Source organism: Plectropomus leopardus, chromosome 18, assembly GCF_008729295.1.
Source record: "Plectropomus leopardus isolate mb chromosome 18, YSFRI_Pleo_2.0, whole genome shotgun sequence".
NCBI lineage: Eukaryota > Metazoa > Chordata > Actinopteri > Perciformes > Serranidae > Plectropomus > Plectropomus leopardus.
In genome coordinates this window covers 7238385-7259518 of record NC_056480.1, presented here as the reverse complement: position 1 = coordinate 7259518, position 21134 = coordinate 7238385, and the positions used below count along the sequence as shown (strand labels likewise).

The 21134-nt window shown below is 40.6% G+C and overlaps 2 protein-coding genes across 4 annotated transcripts in view; both read right to left on the bottom strand.

Annotated features, from left to right (window-relative positions):
* samd12 (sterile alpha motif domain containing 12) overlaps nucleotides 1–14104 on the bottom strand; it is a 140682-nt gene extending 126578 nt beyond the window's left edge. The window contains exon 1 of one of the 3 annotated variants that reach the window (XM_042505968.1): nucleotides 14028–14104. In XM_042505968.1, coding sequence (XP_042361902.1) covers nucleotides 14028–14040 — 13 coding nt within the window. In that variant the 5' untranslated portion in view covers nucleotides 14041–14104. Of the gene's footprint in view, nucleotides 1–13349; nucleotides 13535–14027 lie in introns of those variants that run through there. The other 2 variants (XM_042505967.1, XM_042505969.1) reach the window with 2 other exon arrangements.
* A 4285-nt stretch (nucleotides 14105–18389) lies between these two features.
* Nucleotides 18390–21038, bottom strand: abrab (actin binding Rho activating protein b). The gene is made up of 2 exons (XM_042507247.1): nucleotides 20198–21038; nucleotides 18390–18944 (listed from the first exon to the last, which is right to left on the bottom strand). The coding sequence occupies exons 1-2, from the start codon at nucleotides 20953–20955 to the stop codon at nucleotides 18461–18463; spliced, it is 1242 nt and encodes a 413-aa protein (XP_042363181.1). The 5' UTR covers nucleotides 20956–21038; the 3' UTR covers nucleotides 18390–18460.
* Between the last annotated feature and the right edge of the window lie 96 nt (nucleotides 21039–21134).

The following is a 21134-nucleotide window of genomic DNA, read 5'->3' as shown; positions in this document are numbered from 1 at the left end:
CATCAAGGTAACTAAAGCAAGCATACCCAACAACACAGTGCAGGTAGACAAGAAAATATTGTTTATGTCGGAAGAACTGTGGGTGGGGCGTCCTAAAGCTGACATGTACAAAGGCTTTGTCCTTCCCGCAGCGGCCGAGGGTTCAATTCCACCCATGCCATTCCCTCTCTCTCCCCCCTTTCATTCAAGGGCTATTCCTATGAAACAAAAGGCAAAAAAGCCACTCACAAAATAAAAAATATTATCTAAAAAAAACAAAAAGAAGAAGAGCTGTGGGCCATTTGATGAAATAAAGTAGCAAACAGTTAACATTGGCTTCACATGACAATATAAACAACTTGGATTATTTTGTGAAAACCCTTTGGGTTCTTTCCAGCGGCGGACTAAAGAAATATAAATAATCGAGGATGGGTGTCGCTGCAACATTCTACTGATTTTGATAGAACAAGCCATAAATGTAGTTAAAATGGGCCAAATGTCTATGTTTATTCTATGTCCCTGTCTGAGAAAGTGACCAAATTTAGCAGATCTACATGAGGTGTCATCCGAGTCCGTCCCCTGCCCCGTGTGTCCCCAATTTATGTTGCCATACCATCATTCTGACAACTCATAATTCTGCAGCCCAAATAATCGAGTAAACATTCTTCCAAGCAGAAGCACATGGCTAATTATTATGCAAAATGATGCCCCAGCCCTAACCTATCAATCCTCATGCCTAAACATAACCAACTCATGTCTGTCACAAAAATGGGTATCAATCCAATGGGACACTTTTTGGACCTCTGGGGTTTCTGAATTATGGACCATAGGAACAATGTTGACAGAACCGTGATTGGCAATAGAAAAAAAGAGAAATTTCACTTTACATGAGCTGCCAAACACTGCTACTGCTACTGTAATTTAAAAAAGAAAACCTGTACTGCTCATTAATCTGCAACTGTGGTGAAGTCCAGAAATTAGGATTCAGCCCTTATTTACCTGCCAGATCGTCTCTTTTGCTGCTTAGCTTTAGCAGTCCAGCCGTCTTGTTCCTGTCTGCCTGACTTGTTATGACCTTTCGCCTGTCTTTGTGGACTTTTTGCCAGCCCGCCTTTGCCCTTTTTGTTCTGGCTTCCTGTCTGCTGCTGAACCTTGTTTTTGTTTTGACCATCAACACAGTAAACTTTTTGCCTCTAAGTCATGCATTTGAGTCATCTGTGTATTTAACTGAGCCAAGTTCCTCAGTATCTCAGTAACACAGACAATATAGGTTGCTCAATATATGAATATCATGAAGACACTATTGTGACTACAGCATGCACCTTCAAATGTGAATTTGCCCAGAATTTTTCTTTGATGCTGCAGCACATTTTTGTACTTAACAGAAATACTAAACATCCCTTTAACGTTTTGGTGCTTTGCTGCAGATTCCATCTGCTCTGAGCTCATTGTAGCCCTTCACATTGTTTTCTTCAAGTGCCTGATTTAATTAGTAGTGCTGTAATTAGCTCTGCTGCCACAACCCCTCCAAACACATCAAAAGGAACAATTACAAATAACTGTTTTGGTCAACACCTTAATGTGAATTCAGACTGCCATGCAGCTGTTTTCAGACCGTACCGCACTGATACTCGTACGAGGACACTTCATATCAGACTGTTGCATCCCTAATTGACATAGTAGGATGCTCCTTAGAGTACCACTACAAGAACATGTTCTACTTGAATGGCCTTGCAACTCCGCCATGACAACATACGTTTCCTAAGAGAACCAATATGCATGAGCTGGGGATGTCACTTTTGTTAATTTTCCTTTCAAAAGCCCAACACCCATCAAACGATAACTAATCAGTTCATTTAGCTACAGTAACATGCAGAAAAACTGCTCTCTGCCCACCCTCTGGTCTCCATCGGTTAGCTTGTATTAGCCTCTGCTGCTCCATGCTGCTCGGGTGGGAGCTAGTTAGCTAGCTCGTTCGCAATTGGGTAGTGTTGGGAGGGCGTTGCTGCCGAAACAATGAGCCCATCCCCAGTCTCCCCCCAGGTAGCTCAGGTGAGCACTGTTGCCAAGTCTTTTTGAATCAAAGTAGCTAGCACTAGCTCCAAAAGTGTTTTGTGACATCATCGCGTATTCGGTGCATTACATTCAATAGGAAAATCCTCCATAAAACATTTAAATGAGACCTTTGGCACATACAGCAGTGCACCACTTCCTCGATCTTTTAAATCCAGAAAGCAAGGATGTCAACATAATAACAGATTCTCACTACAACTGCGAGTGCGGTCTCCTCTGCTCCTATATGTACCACACCTACTGCACAGCACAAGGGAGCAGAGGAGGAGAGACCCCGTGCTGATAGCGGAAGAGTAGTGGACTGATTAAGTCGCTAAGTCGCGGTCTGAACTTTATTAACTACGTTAGCACCACTTACCATGCTGACACTGCTTACGGTGCTAACAGAGCTAACAAAGTTAACAATGCAGTTGGTGTGCAGTGCAATGAACTGAAGAGCAGTAAAAGTAACCTATATACTGTCAAGTATTCCCAGTCAAAAATATTAACTGATTAACAGACATTAACTGACATCCCTTGTGTGAACATTACTGCAGTCTAAAACTCGACACTGTACTCATTCCACTTTAAAAGACGTCAAAAGATTCAGCTCTGCAGCCCTGCCAGAAAATGACAGTCTTCACCTGACATTGACTCCCTCCATCTGTGCCCACTCACTGACACACAAGCTACCTCAGATCTGCAGCTTCAATCAGTCAGCAAGAACAGAGCCCAGAGAACCTCATGGTCATCAGGGACCGGCGCTGACACACCGCCAAGTTTCTGCACTCGACACAGCGGGGTGCCAAATGATGCAGAATATTTCACAAAAAGCACAAAAGGTTGTCGTTTGTGAGCGAGAGGAGAGGCGCACAAAAGCCTGGAAGTGCTTTACAATGGTGAGGTGATCGATGAACGACTGGAACCTTCAGCAATATTTATCTCTTTCCCCCGAGTTCAATTTGCCTCGTGCTCGTACGTCAATGAAGGTCGATAAAGATATGGTGTACAGAAGACTTTGTTCTGTCCTGTTTGGTGACACTGACAAAGACCCGCGCTGCCACACAGGTTGATGTTGCAGTGCATTAAAAAACAGTCCTAAACAGAGGTCGGACGCTGCGGAGGATTTGCATAAAACAAAAAAAACACAAACTAGTACTCTTCTCATCATTGAGCCGTCACGCATCTGCATATTCAACAGATCTAAATGTGGAAAATCTACACCTTTACCCTCTTTGATCACTGTGAATGTGCCTCCGTTTGTGCAAATGTGTCAAGTGCAAAAATGGTAAGTGGCTTACAATTCTAGTTGATTGAGCTGTAGCACAAAGCATCCCGAGTATACAGGTGACAGCGAGTGAGAAGACTTCAGGTGTGACATGAATAGGAAAATAACTACGATTTGCAACACTGCCGCTTCAGAATTGAATTTAATCTTCTTCACTGGGCTGTGTCAGTATTCTGGGCTGTGGTTATGTAAGCTAATATTTTATTTATTTTTTTTTTTAATCTTAAGAATGTGGTTCTGCTCAAAGCTACTGGAGTATTCCCAGAACAATGCTGCAATCATGTAATGTCAGAGGGTCGTAGTTTCCAAATTGGGAAGTGGTTCTTCCAACTTTGTTGTATTCATGTGCTTTGAGGTCGAAAAGTGGGAACAACATGGAAGCTACAAAGTTGGTTTGCATTTTACTGCTATGAGCATTGAAACACCAGCTTGAAAGCTGTTTCCAGTTTATTGATTATTTTATGTTTTATAAATTAGATATTTTCATATTTTATCAAGGTCACTCTACATGAATAGACACATTTTACATGTGATGTATGTATGTATATTTAATACGTGAATTCAATTAAAAAAAAGTTTCTTACCATTTCCCTGCCATGTTTGTGCATTTATGTCGTCAAATCGCAGACACGTGTTATAAAATAACGTTATCAGTGTTAGTATACTTGCCTGGCGTGCTATAAAGTTAAAAGTTTGCTTGCTTGCTACAGCTAACAGATGCATATACTGAAATGTGCAACTACTAAAAGTAAATGACAGCTACTAGGGACGAAATAACGAAATATGTCAGTTTTTACCATTGTCCAAAGACTACACGCAAACGGTACAACTCCACAACTCGGGTATCATAGAAATCTCCCAATTTTCTATCTATCTATCTATGGAGGGCTGTTCATGTGCTCATAACTCGTAAATACGATATTTCTGAGAAGCTGATATGAAGGCAGCACAAGTACTGATTACATCAAACTTACTTGCTCTTCTGTTTTGTTAAGTTACGGTACAGAATTAGCACTACTATTGTTCTCAATTTAAAAATGAGGAGTAGTTTTTGGTAGAAGCATGTGGGGAAATAAGTTAATTCACCTCCTCGCTTTTGATAAGTTGAGAAGTTTGATTCTCACTCTCACTTCTGTGCGCTAAAAGTGAAGCTAACGGCAGCAGCCAGTTAGCTTAGCTTAGCAAAACAGACTTAAAACCAGGGAACAGTTAGCCTGGCTCTGCACAGAGGTAGTAAAATCCACCTAAAGCACCTTTAAACATTACATCACATGTTAAACCTGGTTTGTTTAATCAGCGCAAAGATTGAAATGTAAAAACAACATGTTTTAAGAAGCTAGCTGCTTCCCCGTTTCTGCTAAAAAAAGCTAACGGGCTGCTAGCTGTACTTTCATATTAAAAGGACAACATGAGAGGGCTAATAGTTCATCCAACACTCCTTTCCCAATGTAAGAGGCATTAAAAAGACACAATAAAATACATATTTTTCCTCTTACCTGTAGTGCTACTTTTCAGTCTAGCTCTTTTTGGTGTGAGTTGCCGAGTGTTGGAGATATCAGCCGTAGAAATGTCTGTTTTCTCTGCAATATAACGAAACTAGACACTACTTGGCTTGTGGTAGCCTACTCAAAGTGCCAAAAAAATACACATTTGAAAAACTCAACAGCAACGTCTCTTCCTATAAATCACGACCCAGTTAGATAATGCACAGACCTTGTTGTGAGCGGCTTCATGTAGGGACTATTTTCTCTCTACCAGACAACACCCAGCAGTTGTAACCACACAGAGAGAAGCGAAGGCCTATATAATGTTTTTTACTGTCTATGGCCATACTCAACCAAACAGATGAATTGCCATTTTATAGTAAAGATAAGTTTACAATTTTTATGAAATAAAAAAGGATAAATATCAATTGTTGCTGATATATATTTAATGTTTCTCAAAGTACTGTAATGATAATTATCTAGAATAAATTAATGGAAATGAGTGTACTAATTCCATGGCAACAAGTTGATATACGTTGGTTTACTAACTTATAACAAGCATTATAACAGTTTAGGTTCTGTAATTTTGAATTCATTATTTGTTCTCTTTTATCATTACCACGAAGTGACATCTCAACAGTTTGATAGAGGCCTATAATGAAAAAAAAATGATGGTGTCTGCTTTTATTTCTGTTCTTACAGCCCAAAGGAACTAAAATATGGCAAATAATTCATTGTTTTTTTCAAAGTTATGACATTAAAGTGTTGAAAAATTGAAAAATGCCTTTACAATTTAATAATTTAGTAAACATTTAACTAAGCCACCATTAATGTAGTTAATGTAACTGTGCTTCTTTTACTATGACAGGTGTGATATGAAAAGGGAGAACTGTTTCAGGTCTACTTTTTGGAAACTTTACAATAAACAAGAAAACACCCACAACAAAAGTGATGCTTTCTTGTGTTAAATGGTCAACATTAGATTAATTGTGCATTTTGCTATACGGTTTAGCTTTTGGTGTTTATCATTTTGGTATCTTACTTATGCAAGTGGACTTAATTTGCATACATTCCTGAGTTACCCCAAAACAGTGTGTCATGTCAGGCCTGAGACATGTGATTTCAATGACCAAACTTACTACAAGGTAAAAGATGCAAGTCTTACGATGTCGATGATCTAGTATGAGCATGCTGACATTGCTACAGGACAACTCTGTGCCCACTACTACTTTTTTCTATTCTTATTTTCTATTTTTATTTTCTGCTTAGCTCTCACTCTAAATTCCACGCAGCAGCACTTTGGCATGCTGCATCAAAGATGGCTGTAGGTCCACCCAAGGGAAGATTACACAACACCGCTCTCCTGTGACATTTGCTACATCTTCTGTCATCTTAATCCCATTCCTGCTGAGTAGGTCGGGAAGACGCTGCCTCACCGTAGCAACTCCTGATTAGCCTGACGAAGATGTAATCCAATTCCAGCGACTCAAATAAACATGTTTATTCCACTAATTCTATTCCCGGGCCGGATCCCAGGGATGGATTTGAAATGAGTTTTCTGAATGGGTGAACAGGCAGGCGGAGCAGGGCAGGACATATCAAGGAGGCTTGACGCACGGAGGCAAGAGAGGAGGAATGAAATGAACAACCTCCGCCACGGGGGTAAACACTGCTATGGCTGGACATTGGGTCTAGTTCTTGGCTCTTTTCTATTTGTATCTACATGCATAACCACATGCTCCTGTCATATATTTATGAATCTAACCCGTCATTACTGCCCTAAGGTCCTGTACCCTTTTAAAGCCAGCCTGATATGACATAATAATGACATTAAGCATTTGTTCAAACTGGTGGCCGGGTGGTTACCATCCAACCACAACATTGCAGGTCAGATTCCTCCAGGGGCCTTTGCTGCACGTCAGACCTCTCTCTCTCCCTTTCTCTCTTTCCCCTTGTGTCCTGTTTCTCTCTAAGCTGTCAACTGTCTAATAAATCCAAAAAGGATTACCTCAAACAGCACTGTGGTATAAAAATGAGGCTGTGTGAGCGAGGGTATGTTGCTACAGGTGCTGATAAGAGGATAAAAAAAAAATAATTGTACTCCTCTGAGGCAAACTCTGGAGAGCTATCGCAGCAGGAATAAATTGCTCCTCTGTCCTGATGTTTTCAAAGTAAACAGTAGAATTAACATATTCATGCTACAAGGTAATCTACTCGGTGCTTATTTGATAGCACCAAGTGCACTGACAGATGACTTTGGATTGTGCTGTGGATAGACGATATGGAGACAAATATAAATTCATTTTTGAACAATAATCTCGATACTGCAATTCAGGGTCGACCGGCATTGGTTTTTCATGGCCGATACCGATTATTAGTAATTAATGAGACCGATAACTGATGTTTGGAACCAATATGGATTTACATTACAAATGAAAACCTTTCTGCCAATATTTAGAATTTGGAATTTAACAAACTCCAGCACAAAGCTTTGTTTAAATGCCTTTAAACTGAAACTTTCAACACTGTATAAGCCACAGCAAGTTCACAGCAACTTTTTTTATAATGTCAAGTGAAAAGTTATATAACAAGTGAATAAATTTAAAAAAAGCTCCCTGAGATTTTACAAAATCCTTCCATGCTGACACTTTCTTTGCACTTTTTAATTAATTCATTTTTTCAGCAATCATTAAAATAAAACACAGATACAGTTCCAAATATCAGCACCAATAATCGGCCAGGCCGATAATCCGTCGACCCCTAATTAAAACCGATATGAATCTGTATTGTATCTGTGATTAGTTATGTTTTCCAAACACAGGTGCCACTGACTTGTAATACGTGTAAGGGGGGTTTGACCAAACCGCACATCCTCTCTAACAGATGATGTTATCCGTCTCAAAGAGGGCATCAGATTTACTGTCCCACATGATGTAACAGTCCCCAAGACTCTTGTCTTACAGATACACGTTCTTGTCTAGACTTTAAAAAGAGCATGCAACGGGACGTTCATTTTCACAAACACAAAAAAGATGCTCTCACAAAGAAGTGGTGAACAGATTATGATGTGGAGTTTTGATAAAAGCAGCTATTGTCACACTATAAAGAACCTGATTTATCCTCTATCTCTTTCTCTGGAGTGTAAATCGAACTTTAAGTTTTATCAGTACGGAGCTTTGCAGAAATTTGTGGGGAGTTTTTTCTCCTGTTGCACAGACTGAATTTGCCAAAAGCATCTAAGTGAAAGTGCCTTTCAAAGTAGCGCTCAAACGGCGAAAGGCACTCTCCAAAGTGCTAGTTTCTCAAAGAGCTTATTGTCTTCTCATGTGTTATAAATTATTAAATAGCTGACCTATATTCTTGTGTCTTAGAGGGGTTGGTGGAGCACTGGAACAGAAAACAGTGACACTGCAGAGTTGTTGTGATTTCTCTCAAACGTCACATCGTGAATTAGATGTGATGGTGCTGCAGGGAGCTTTGTCCGATCCACAGGGAGAGCTTTGCTTTTACCGCAGAGAAATAAACACCAGTTTTAATTAGAGCCCCACTAAGAAAAAAAAGCTGGATTTTTAAGCCTACTGTGGTAAATTTAGAAATGCAGATCAGTATGCTGCACTATGAAAACCAATCAAGTGTCATCTGAGGGCAAAGAGAGGAGAAACAACAGAAGTAGGATGATACACGTACATGCCTTCTTTACTTTCTTTTTTGATTTGATTATTTGCTTTTTGGTCTAAAAATATCCACAAACCCCTTGGTGAAGAGTAATGTAAGACTTCCCATCTGAGAAGCTCTAAACAATGTCATTCTCTTTTCAAAAGATTCGACTGTCCCATTAATCACTCACTCATTTCCTTTCAGTGAACCACTCAGTTTCAGAGCAACGTCCAAATCATGAATTCAGCTGACGGTAGAGATGCTGTAACAAGTTTTCAGATCTAAAAGCATCAATACAACAAGGTAAAAATACTCCATTCTTAGCAGCAAAATGTACTTAATTTATTAAACATAAAAATACTGGTTTTCTTGAAAAATGGACTGTAATTGAAATGTTAATATAAACTGTGCTGATGCATCAATGTGCAAACAGTATTTTGCAGTTTTAGCTGGTGAAGGGGGAAATAATTTGAACTATTTTATATACAGGTATGTAGTAGCCCACTGGTTCAAAAATCTGAGGACTCGTGAGATAAGGTTGTCAAAAGTGCAAATACTTAGATACATTGTTGATAATATATTAAAATCAAAACTATCTCTGTTAACTATACCAATGATAGTATTGAAAGTACCGAAGCTATTAAAAAAAATTCAACCCAAGGCTTCACAGAAACAACAGGGAAGAAAATCAGCTGGTCCTCAAACACATTGGTATGTGTTCAGTGACTTCCTCTGTACCAGCACTGTGTGCAGGTTGCTAATTAGGAGAAAAAACCACAGACCATCTGGCGATGGGTTCACTACAGCCACGATACAGCAATCTGCAACACAAAGCGAAGCAATGGCCCCTTTCCTGCTTCCTACCACCTCACTTCAGGTGCTCTTGCTTGGACCACTCAGAACTTAGCCTTCATTTTGATCTCAGCTACACACCAGGAGGTTTTCATGACTGCATTTTAATGCAACATTTTTCACTTTGACAAAATCTGTCCTCGCACAGATCTAAACACCTGGCAAAGCGATCAAACAAATTCTGTGGCGCTTCCCACAACAAGTGGGGTCGCCAGGACAAAATTTCGCCATGATTACACACACAGACTCAGAAGGGGAAAACAGTACTCGTCACGACATTGTAGCTTTCAAAATTTGCAAGCCTAGGACATATTTTTTTCTTTTTCCTGGGTATCAAAAGAAGTATTGTTCCTTTTATTTCCACTAGTGTCGCATCAAAGTTTAAAATTCTGCTATTGTGACAACATTATGATGATTAATGAGGCTGGAAATAGGAGGGGAAAAAGTTCTGCTGCACATATTTATACTAATTTTTCGGACTTTATCTTTGATTCTACTACATTGTTTAGAGAAATACTATGTATTTTTTTCCTCTTTGGACTTTGAATTAGCTATTTAAACAAAACCATCTGAAAAGTTTAGATGGGAAATGTTTCTTTGGTGTAGCTACAAACAACTTAAACACGTCTAAAATGTGACAAGAAAGGGTGACAAGCGTGTGTTTTTTTCCTGTAAAATCTAAATCTGGAAAGTAATCTGAAATTTTAAGGAGTAGGAGTATAAAGTACCAGAAAATGGAAACAATCATGCAAAGTACCTCAAAGTATGTACTTTACTAAATGCACTGAGTCATTTTCCACCACTACACTAAGTCTGACGTTCTCTCTGAGGCAGTGCACCATCATCAATATGATCGAGTATTTTAAAGTATTATATTTCAGCCACAGTATAGGGATGTAAAAGATGTTTTGGCTGCTCTAGCAAAATCTGATCCACAGTGTGTGTTTAGAAGTGCAGTTTTTCTCCCAAATTCTGGTAGACATATTAGATATAGCGGCTTCAGGGGAGAGGGACGTGACTCATAACTCATCGCTCTCAGTGACACAAGTCAGTGAATCACGACTGAAAGCACCGAGTTGTCCCAGAGCTCCTTGAGCTGCTCAAGTCACAAATTGTATTGATGCTTCGCGGCTTTGTGTTTGCATTTCTGCAACGACGACAAAAGAAACAAAAGTGGAAGCTTTCAGAAAGTGTATTCTGCTGCTAAATGGCTTTCGTGCATTACGCCATGTGAATTCTTTCAGATGAAAATGATAAAATCGTATCATAATTTTGGAATTCCACAGTTTTTGAGAGGATGCTTATCTAAAGCTATTATATCTAACAAAGAGATACTGTCAAAATGCACCATTTTTATTCATCTTTGTTAGCCCGGATAAAAAGAAGAAGAGAAGGGGATGAAGGGATGGATAAAACTGGATAACAGCTAAAACCATTCAGCTCTGGAACAAAGTGTGCATCTGCAGGCAGCTTTGGCGCCGCCTTTCTCTTTTCTGCTTTGAAAGGCCAATCTCAAGAGGTGCATGAATGAAACTATACAGAAGGATATGCTGCTAGAAGGATGACAGTGGTGTAGCTGCTGATCTTGTGCTCACTGTATATCATAAAGACGTATTTAAGCTTTGAAACGGGTGGCAAATTCTTTTACACCTGTAGGTCACGACTTGTAATTAGACATGTCTGCATCTTAAAAAGGTATAAACAGAAAAGATGTTAAAGTTGAGATCTCCAGTGGGAGCTTGTGAGGCTTTCAGGTGTAAATTAATGATCAAAGCAAGGATGTAAGTTTTGTTTCAACACTGGGAGGGATACGTATGCAACTGGGGGTTCAGGGTCCTCACCCAATAAGTTTTGAGGACCTGCATTTTGGTGATTTTTATGCATACATTTTTGCTGAAAATGTCTTTAATTTTGTCAAAATAAAAGTCCTCTGCTACTATCATGTTTTTACTGAAGCAGCAGAGCTTTGATCGGATCAGAGCACACCAGGCCCGACCCTTCATGAACCTGCACAATTCCTGTCCAAGCACTACCAGAACCCAAACTACAGCAACAGTTTTAGGTCCAAGTCTGATTAGAAAACACTAATTGCTACTGTGTGAGAAATTCATATTTAAACATCTGTGATGAGCAAAGGGCTGACACGTTTCCTCACAGAACTTCTCCTTCTTTCGTCTGTTATTTCAGTCGTCTGTCGTCAGCTCAGCATCCTTTCCATCTTTGAGAGCATAAATCGGTCTATGGCAGCATGCAGATGATGGTTATTGCTCTCCACTTAATGTTACACACATCTCTCCCCCTGCTGAGGCACGAGCACAGCCAACCAAGTCGCCTTGGAGCCCCCCGCTTTCTCTCTTCATATTTTCTGTCCCTCTCTCTCTCTTCCCAGGTTCTTCACTATATTGCTCCATTGTTTTATAACTCTCCCTCTCTCTCTCTTTCACAGTCCCCCCTCTTTCTCCCTCTTTCTCCCTCTTTCGTCCTTATTCAGTCCAATGCAACTCCTGCTATTTAGGCAAAATACAAACAAACAAAGAAAGAAAACACTAAATTGGCAAGAACCCAAACCAATTCAAGTCCAGAGAAATACTGAAAAATTACAGCCTGGTCTGGACCCCGCTGGTTGAGTTGGGCCTAACTGAGCTTGGGTACACAATCAAAGCTTAAAAGCACAAGTTCTAACTCTTGAGGGGGAGGAGTCCCCTGGATCCCCCCAAACTCTATGCTTATGAATGAAAGGGTGCACAGCTGTGATTTGTCCCTTTCCTAAGCACAAAGGCTGCACTGTAAAATATCAGAGAAAAAGACCCTGAAATTGCATTTGGAAAACCGGAGTTTAGCTGTTTCACATGCATCTACTTTAGGGATCTTAACATGGGAAAACATGAGAAGTCACGCAGCAGAGCAACAACAACGCTCTGCATGCAGCTTCTATCAATACCAGCAAAGGTCAACATTGTAAGAGGGATGCAGGACTTCTATTCCAACAGCATTTAAAGACATTTACACCATACGTTGCTGCAGAAATGGCATAATTTAGTGAATAAAAATTCACCATAATGCAGGAAATTAAAAGCTTGACGTTTTCTGGCGAAGGACCCTGAAACCCCCAAAGTTGAAACTAAACCTGTGCTCATTGAGCAGAAGGTGCACAAGTAAAGGTGCACCGTTCAGCTGATTTTGCTCTTTCCATGACACAAATGTTGCACTACAATCTGCAAAATTTTAAAAGAAAGAGATTCTGGAATAGCATTTGGCAAAACAGGAGTGAAGAAGTTTCATATGTGTCTGCTTTTGGGTCCTCAGGATGGTAAAACATAAGAGGTCATGCAGCAGAGCAACAACAATGCTCTGCATCAATGCCAGCATAGTTTCCACTATGAGGGATGCAGGACTTTTATTACCACAACATTGAAAAACATTTGCACCATAAATTGGTGCAGAAAAAGCAATATTTGGTGCATAAAAATTCACCAGGATGCAGGAAAAAGTTTGATGCTTACATTTTCTGGTCATGGACACCAAAACCACCAATTTCAAAAGCTGAAACAAAACCTACACACTAAAGGGTGCACTCCTCTGCTGATGTGACCCTTTCAACTGCACAAATGCTGCTCTAAAAACTGTAAAATTGTAGGAGAGAAGTGATTGCATTGGGTCAAACAGGAGTTAAGCAGTTTCACATGCATCTACCTTTGGGTCCTTAACATGCAGCATGCAGCTTCTATTGATGCCAGCACAAACAAATATTGATCAGCAAACACAGCATGAGCCGCGTTAGTAAACCTCAGAGCAGAAAACAGGAGAGACAGGTTCAGGTCAAACAGCACAACGTGTGGACACCGTCTATGAAATGTCCTGTAATGGCTGTCTCAGATGAATAACCTGATCTAGGTTAGGTATGCAGGAGTGCCACAGCCTCATACCAATCATACCTGCACTGGCAAACACACACTGGACTGAACTGGAAAAGCCTTTTCAAGAAGGAAAAAGCTAGTTCCTCTGCATGCATGTGACACCACCTCCCTCCAACATACCTCTCATCGGATTCTGGATCCACAAGATGCCCCCGATAAGGTGAGGAGATTGTCCGAGCATCACCTCTAATGTCCGGAGCGAGCACCTTAGCTACACCACCAAGTGTTTGACAATCACGGGGAGGAGCTGGTGACTTCCTCGGTCCACATGTCACACCACCTGCTGCCAGATGAGCGGAGTGCTGAGCGCTCTGTTGCGCCACAGAAAGAAAAAAAAGCCTGCTTAATATTATCTAAAAGACTAATTCTCATGAAAAGAGTCCCTCGTGTCCCTCGTGTCCCGGCGTCCTCCAGAGAACACGGAGTGCGCGATGATTATGCAAAAGAAGTGGACGCTCCTGTGCTCGGTGCAGACCTGTTAACCAGGCGCACGCACACAATATAAATACAGAAAGAGGCTGCGCGTTAACACGAGTCTTTATGGCGTGTCATCATGTACCAGCACGGCGTTATTGTACAGTGTAATAACAAGACAAGATGACCAGGACAGTGTACGTAATGCGGAGAGCTGCAAACATCACCCAATCACAAGCTTTCACAGGTGACCCGACTGAGTCTGTGTTGATCCGTGCATGCACAGCACACAGCTCCAATTATCACCATAACTAACTATTATCTGTTAAATGAAACACACAAACGGAAGTGCCATCGTGGACGGCGCGAGGTGAGGCGTCTTACCTTCGACAGCCATAATGTTACTCCACAGATTTGGGCATCACTCGCGAGGGAGCAGGCGAAATGTAAAACTCAACGCGCTCTCATTGTACCTTGTTTGGCGTGTTATCATCACTTTGCTGCGGGCAAGCCGGAGCGCACAGCTGCTGCCGCGCCTCAAAGGATCCTGGGAAGTGTAGGCTCAGCGCTTTCTGGGGTGTGAGGGGGGGAAAGCAAGTTTCATCAGTTTTGCAGAAAAAAAACAACTTCACTTTCTCTCTTTCCTTAAAGCTTTCTATAATGAATATTTATTGTACTGCAAATCCTTAAACTATATGAACTCTAAATATGGAAATGAATTGCTCAGTTATGGAGAAACGTAATGTATAATTTAACAGACCCAGAAAAAGAATGTTCATATTAAGTCCAGTGCTGCATTATTTATGTTAAAACGTTTGCAATTTATTACTTTATGTATTTTCTGTCAATAATCTTAATTTTATTTATTTATTCATCAATTAATATTTTTTAAAATATATTTTCCTTTACTTAATCAGACTTTTTTTCTTTTTTTCAAGCCCATATTATTTTTTAATATGGTTGACCTGCTTTATTATATATATATGTGTAGTTTTTCAATAAAGTTATTAAAAAACACTCTCTCTTTCTATCTGCTCCTGACACTCTTTGTATCCGTGTATCTTGCCCTTATGGAAAATCACTACAATAATAAACAGTATATTACTATAGGAATGGATGGATTACTTAACGGGCCAAACAGGCACAGGTCCAAGGGCCCAAACTGTCAGGGTCTGGTCTCCACCTGAACAGTGTAAGGCTGTTCAGATTATCATATACAAACCAAAAGAGCTTCAAACTGACTACAAAGAGACACAAAAAGATTACAAAGAGATGCAAAGGAACTGCCAAGAGAAACAAATTAATCATAAAAAGAGACAGGAAAACAGCAAAAAGATACAAAGTGACCTAAATAAGACACAAAATGACTACTAAGAGACACAAAACCACCAATGAGGCAAAACAGGACACAAAATGACCTACGAAGGCATAAAATTAGGCAAGCTCAAAGAAACACAAAAGACTACAAACAGTTACAAAACAACAAAACAAGACGCAAAACCAAAACCACCACAAAGTCTGTCTGTCTGGCTCCTGTGTAGATAAGGTGGTGGGTCCTTTTGCATGTCTGTGGCCAGGGGGGCCAAATGTCTCATAATCCGCCCTGCCTACAGGTAAAGCCAGACATGATCATTTTATTCATTCAGCACATTTATTTACAATCACACTCAAAATGATTTAAATACATGCAGCAGCAGGTAACATGTGCAGTGAAATGTAAGAAAGAAATTACAAGAAAATGAAAAAAATAAAGCATACGCAAACACACATGTAAATAACCAGAGGAAAAATAGACATTTTCATTATAATTTTGCACATGGACACAGCTGTAACAAATAAATCTACCTTGTACCTTGTACCCTGTGATAGATCTGAGTTTCTCCCTGGGAACAAGGCCAAAATGACCAAAAGTACACTCACAAGAGCTGGAACATATTTTAGTTAAAAAATGATAATTTTGAGGAATAGCTCAAATTTTTTGGGAAAACAGGCTTTTTTGGTTTTGTTGCTAAGAGTTAAGAAGCTCTATACAACTCTCTCTGTTCAGTATGAAGCTACCAACAACTGATTAGCTTAGCTTATCCAGCAAAAATTAGCCTGACTCTGTTGAAGGTAAAAAAAAAATGGAAAAAAATCACCTGTCAGCGTTAAACCTCATTATTTGAAGCTCTGGCCATGTTTACTATGGAAATCCGACACTGTAACATTATCACAGAAAATAAGGAAAAATGTAATAGGTCGCCTTTAACAGTGAAATATCTCTGTGGGTAGTAGGAGACAGATTTGAAAATGTTTTTAAAAAAAATGTCACACAGGGCCCAATCCGCTACCTACCTGCCTGTGTGTGTGTGTGTGTGTGTGTGTGTGTGTGTGTGTGTGTGTCACGTTATTTGACTGTGACATTTCATGATTGATCTCTTGCAGTGATGAACAGATAATGTAGGTGACAGTCACAGAGACAGTCTGCTGTTTTCAGCATATTTCCTCTGTGTGCTGCGTAACAGGTGTGTCTCTTGGTATGCACGTCCTGCTGTCTTCCTGGTTTCTTCTTTTGTTTAAAGGTGTGCTCAGCCTGTCTGAGGGGTTTCTCTGACTTTCTGTTAACTGATAAACGTCATATACAGTAAGTGTGTGTGTGTGTGTGTGTGTGTGTGTGTAAATGAGTCATAACTTCCAGAGTACTTAAAAAAGAGAGACAAAGAAAGAGAGAAAAGAAAGAGTAGAAATGAAAAGAGAATTATGTTCTTGTGAAGTTGTTAAACAAGTATAATTACACTGTCAAATTTGTGTTAAAGAAGAGGAAATCAGGAAATCAACCAGAAAAGATGTTTTGTTCTACAGTGCATCTACAGCAAGGATTTTTTTGTTTAGTTTTTGGAACAACCATGAATGTCTACAGAAACTTTCCTTTCTGCACCGTGTCAGATTCCCAAACTGTTACTGGGACCCATTGATTGATAAATTGTGAGGATCAAAAACATTGTTTAAAGAGTTTCTACTTTTGGGATGATTGGTGACTGTGCTGGCACTCATGATGGTGAAAACACAATGAGAAAAGCTCAACAAATAGTTTTTAAAACAGATTTCAATTAACTTCAAACAAAATGCACCACAACACCGAAAATCACAATTCTGAATTAAAGTGTGATTTTCATAAAGTTTGATAAAATTGCCCAAAAAAGCAGGTGGATCAACAACAGCCCAGTGTGCTCCAAAGGAGGGGCCACAATTACGGCTGGAAATGTTGCAGATTTCTCGCTATAAAAATAACAGGTGTTGCTGTTTGTTGGTCTCAAACCCTGAGCTGCAGACTGGCAGCTGTCTTAGCAACACATTCTCATCTCAAGTTGTCATATATCGGCACTTGGTCAGTGGACATCCACTGCGATATTACGCTCTAGGTGTCCTCCTGCTTCTGCTGTTGATGTTCCAGGATGCCGCTAACAATGCCAGGATGTTAACAGAAGCACATGGTTGTTTTAGGAAAAAAACATCATGGTTTGACTCTATTCATATGGGAAGCATACACTGGGCTCCAAGTAAAAGTCCAGGGTTTGTTGGACGCAACCACCTTCCTTTCTGCATGCCTATATGGACCTTTGCGCTCCTTATAGTACACAGTGTTATCACTTGACGCCGCCCATCCATGTATCATATGTGTGTATAATAACACTGCTTAAGGTCTGTTCGGCCACGTAACAAACTGATGCTGCTCGGCAGAGTATCAGGTGGCTTTTGCATTGGTATCTTAGGCCGAAATTACTGACAAAGTGGCAGTATTTGACAACTTATGAACAATAACAGGCTGGTCTTACCTAGGTGACACACCGTTCACCACTATCTCCACCACCCAATGACAAAGTTGGCTCATATACATGTAATCAGAAGTATGTCATTTTTAGAAACAAATGTAATGTATTTGAGGTTTGAAAATATGTACAATACCAACATCTGCTTCTTCCAACATGGCTGCAAATGAACAGTATGCTTCAATGTGGCATGTTTCTGCTTGAAAGGGTTTCAAAAAAAAAAAAAACAGGAAGCATCCTCAGTTTATTGAATCCTTGTCCTTATTTCTCAGACACTAAAAGTAGCTTTTAGCATTGTTTCTGTATAATTGTACAGATTCCGATGATTCCACCAACACTCAATAACAGGATATGAAAAGGAAAGTTTTTTCCCCAGACAGCCATAGTCACCCTTTACATTAATCATTAAAGCCCCAGTCGAGCAGGCCGTGAGATTTAAAAGTGCTGTGGTCTGCTCTGTTCCTCTGCATTGTGCCTGCTGCTGTTTAATGAATGCTGAGCTGCAGGTATTCAGGCACTGAAACCCAATCCGTGTTTGAATTACTGCGCTGCGCTACACGGCGAAGCTGCTGGTTATTTGGTACATTAACACATCGTCAAGCATCTCATTAACATAAGCCATAAAGAGAGGGTGAAAGAGACACGTGTGAGAACTCTGTATGAGACTTACGCAGGCAAAAGCTTGAACGTTAACTCTCCGGAGCTCCTGATTTAAAACTTCAAAGTCATTTTTAAAGTATGTGCATGGCAGCTACAACTCAAATGTCAATAACACTGACAGAAAGACATAAATAACAGCAAAATATTCTTTTGATAATCCACACAGACTTGCCCGAAAGCTTTGTAGTCTCCATACTCCTTTGATATTGTTCTGCAAGCGTCCATTGACTAGACCCAGGTCAAATCGTGTTTTAAATCCTCCTCTTAGCCCTGCTTGATAATGGCGGAGGTTATTTCACAAGTAGCTGTAAGAGGATTTGCAGCACAACTCTGACCCAGGTGTTAACATCACACCAGCAGAGTAATGATCACTCCATCATCCTGGCCCTGCCACAGCATCTCCCCCTCAAACGCCACCTTCCCGTGTTTCCTGGCTCGCATCAGAATCCCCACCACCTTATCAGAGATCCGAACGTATCTGTCAAACAGCTGTCCAAACGTGATGCGCGTCTTCCCATCCGGGTCCGGATCAGCCATAGTCCTGATCACGTAACACATGTCAGATATCTCTCGATGGATGTGTTGCTCGGCACGTTTGGCTCTCTCTGCAGTTTTGGTGCCCTCCTTGGGGCGTCCGTAACCCTCTTCGCCCTTTTGGATGCGGAGGGACATGGAGTAATCGTAGTCGAAATATTCACTGAAGGGGTTCAGTTTCTGGTTGACGGTGTGCTCCGAGGCCCAGCTCTGCCAGCGGCTCTTGAGGTTTCCCACAGCGCTGTATTTCTTGGAGAGGGTGTTGATCTTGTTGGCATCCTCAGCTTCTTTTTTGTACCTGAGAGGGATGGCAGATTGTATTACAAATAAATAGAAATACAAAATACAGTCAGTATCTGTTTTGAACCAGCAAGGCGCAAAAGGAGCTGCAAATATTCAAAAGTAAGAAGCTGATACCTTTTTATTTGGACTTAAGGTCATTACAGACCTAACCGAGAGGTTTCTGAATGAAGTGATCATGATATGTGGGGAAGAAAACAAACCACAATGACTCAAAAATTATGAAATTAAAATGTTGTCTTCAAGCCTTAAAACTTCACTTATTACAAAAGTAAAGTTCATTATTCCAAGGACACCTCCCTGTTTACACATGAGACCAGGATGCCTGCCACTCCAGATATTCAGTGGTTTGAATCCAAAGTACCGTAAGATACTTTTGACTGTGTTATTTTAAGTTGTCATGGAATAGAAACTTGATCTTTTTGGAAACTGCAACTTCTTGGAAGACACAACTACTTGACCTTCTCATGCACCAGGGGATATAATTTCTGTCCATCCTGTCAAATTAAGCAGCATTTAACTCTACAATTACCACTGGTTAACACTTAAGATTGATCTGTCACTGTCAAATTTCTTGCCTCTGTATCCTGTTTCTCAATGGAAGACTGCACCTCCCCCAGTGACCATTTGTATATCAATTACTCACCCTATGTTATGTAAATTTTGTGAAGAAAACCTTCCTTTTCCAGCATGCCTCAACTGTGAACGAAAAATCCAAAAATGGAAAAAAGTCTTGATAAACTGAACTCATAGGGTCTGCATTTAACAACAGCAAAACTGTATCAAAACATCAGTTTACAAACTCTCACGCAATTTGAGCAGAAGAGTCCAAGTCTCATTTATCCGGTCATATGCTCAGTACTTCCCAAACAGACATCCCTTTCTATGCTCAGTTCAAAGCCAGACCCCATGGACAAAAACAGTGATTTTAACTCACAGAACACAGGAGCTGCTGGTCTACCACTACACCGATGTGTTTTTTTGTGATTTGGGGTTTTAAAGGGTTATTTCTGATTCACCAAAGTCACACAATAACAAAAAAACAAAGTAGCGATAATGTGTAGCGAGTAATTAATAAACAAATGGTCATTATGGCAGTCATGTTTTCCTTTTAGGAAGTAAGAAAAAATATTTTAAGAATTTATTATCAATGGCAAGGCCTTGTTTTTCAGCCTTTAAAAACCATTTCCATTCAAAACAACTTTCTCTCTTTCCTAGAAAAGCAAAATGAAGCGCAGCAATTGTACTCACATTGAGACAGAGGGCCTTTTAATCATTATCGCTGACTCAGAGTCTTCATCAGAGTCTTTTTGTTCTGTCCTGTTTGTTTGAATATCCTCTTTGTCCAGTGTTTTCTTCACTACGTCAGGATGTCCACTTTTATCACCACCACATGAGCGTCCGTCTCCTGGTCCTGCTCCTTCTTTACCAACGTTCTGCTCTTTCTCCACCTGCTTCCAGCTTTTGGTCAGAGATGACACCATGTTGGAGCATTTTCTGCGGCGTGTAGGTGAACTTTTCTTCTTCAGAAGCCTGTCAATCTCCTCATCTGATGGCCCAGACTCCTTTTTGATCCTCTCGGTTAAGAGCGCGACACCAGCACCTTTCTCCTGAACCCCACTGGTCACCGTCTTCACCACTTGTTTTACCTTGATGCCAGCTGACGGCTCAGCTGAAGTCTTAACCTCCTCAGTCTTGGATGCATCTTTTTGGGGAGTTAATGTCTTTTGAACCTCTTTGGAGGTGACTGCATGGTTTTGGGGAGCTTCTGTTGGCTGGATTTGAGTGCGAGGATGCTTCTTGGGGACCCATGTCTTTCTGGGTACCTCTGCTGGTCCTCCCAGTGAAAATGGAGCCCAGCCACTGGGTTCACTGGCCTGCTTCTTCTCATTCTCCGTCACCCACTTCTGCCAGCTGCCCGTCAGGCTGCACACCATGCTGATGGTGCGCAGCTTCTTGATGTTCTTGTTGGTGGATGGTTTCCTTTGGCTGCTCTGTTTGTCAGACATAATTACGAGTCTTAATGTGTCAAATTAGGCACAATTACTCCTGCTAAGTGATCTTCCTTAACAGCCGTCAGACCTGCTACAACATATCCATCTCTTCTCTGCTTAAATCTTTGTTTTTCTGTAACCAGTTCTCCCTCTGCTCCTCACGCTCGCAGCTTCAGCTCTAAAATGGGGAGAGC

Bases quoted from the DNA above. Each gene is read 5' to 3' on its own strand.
- abrab (XM_042507247.1), bottom strand. From the start codon at position 20,955: ATGTCTGACAAACAGAGCAGCCAAAGGAAACCATCCACCAACAAGAAC. The intron at 18,945-20,197 runs GTGAGTACAATT...CATCCCTCTCAG, and splicing joins AAAAGGCCCTCTGTCTCAAT to GTACAAAAAAGAAGCTGAGG.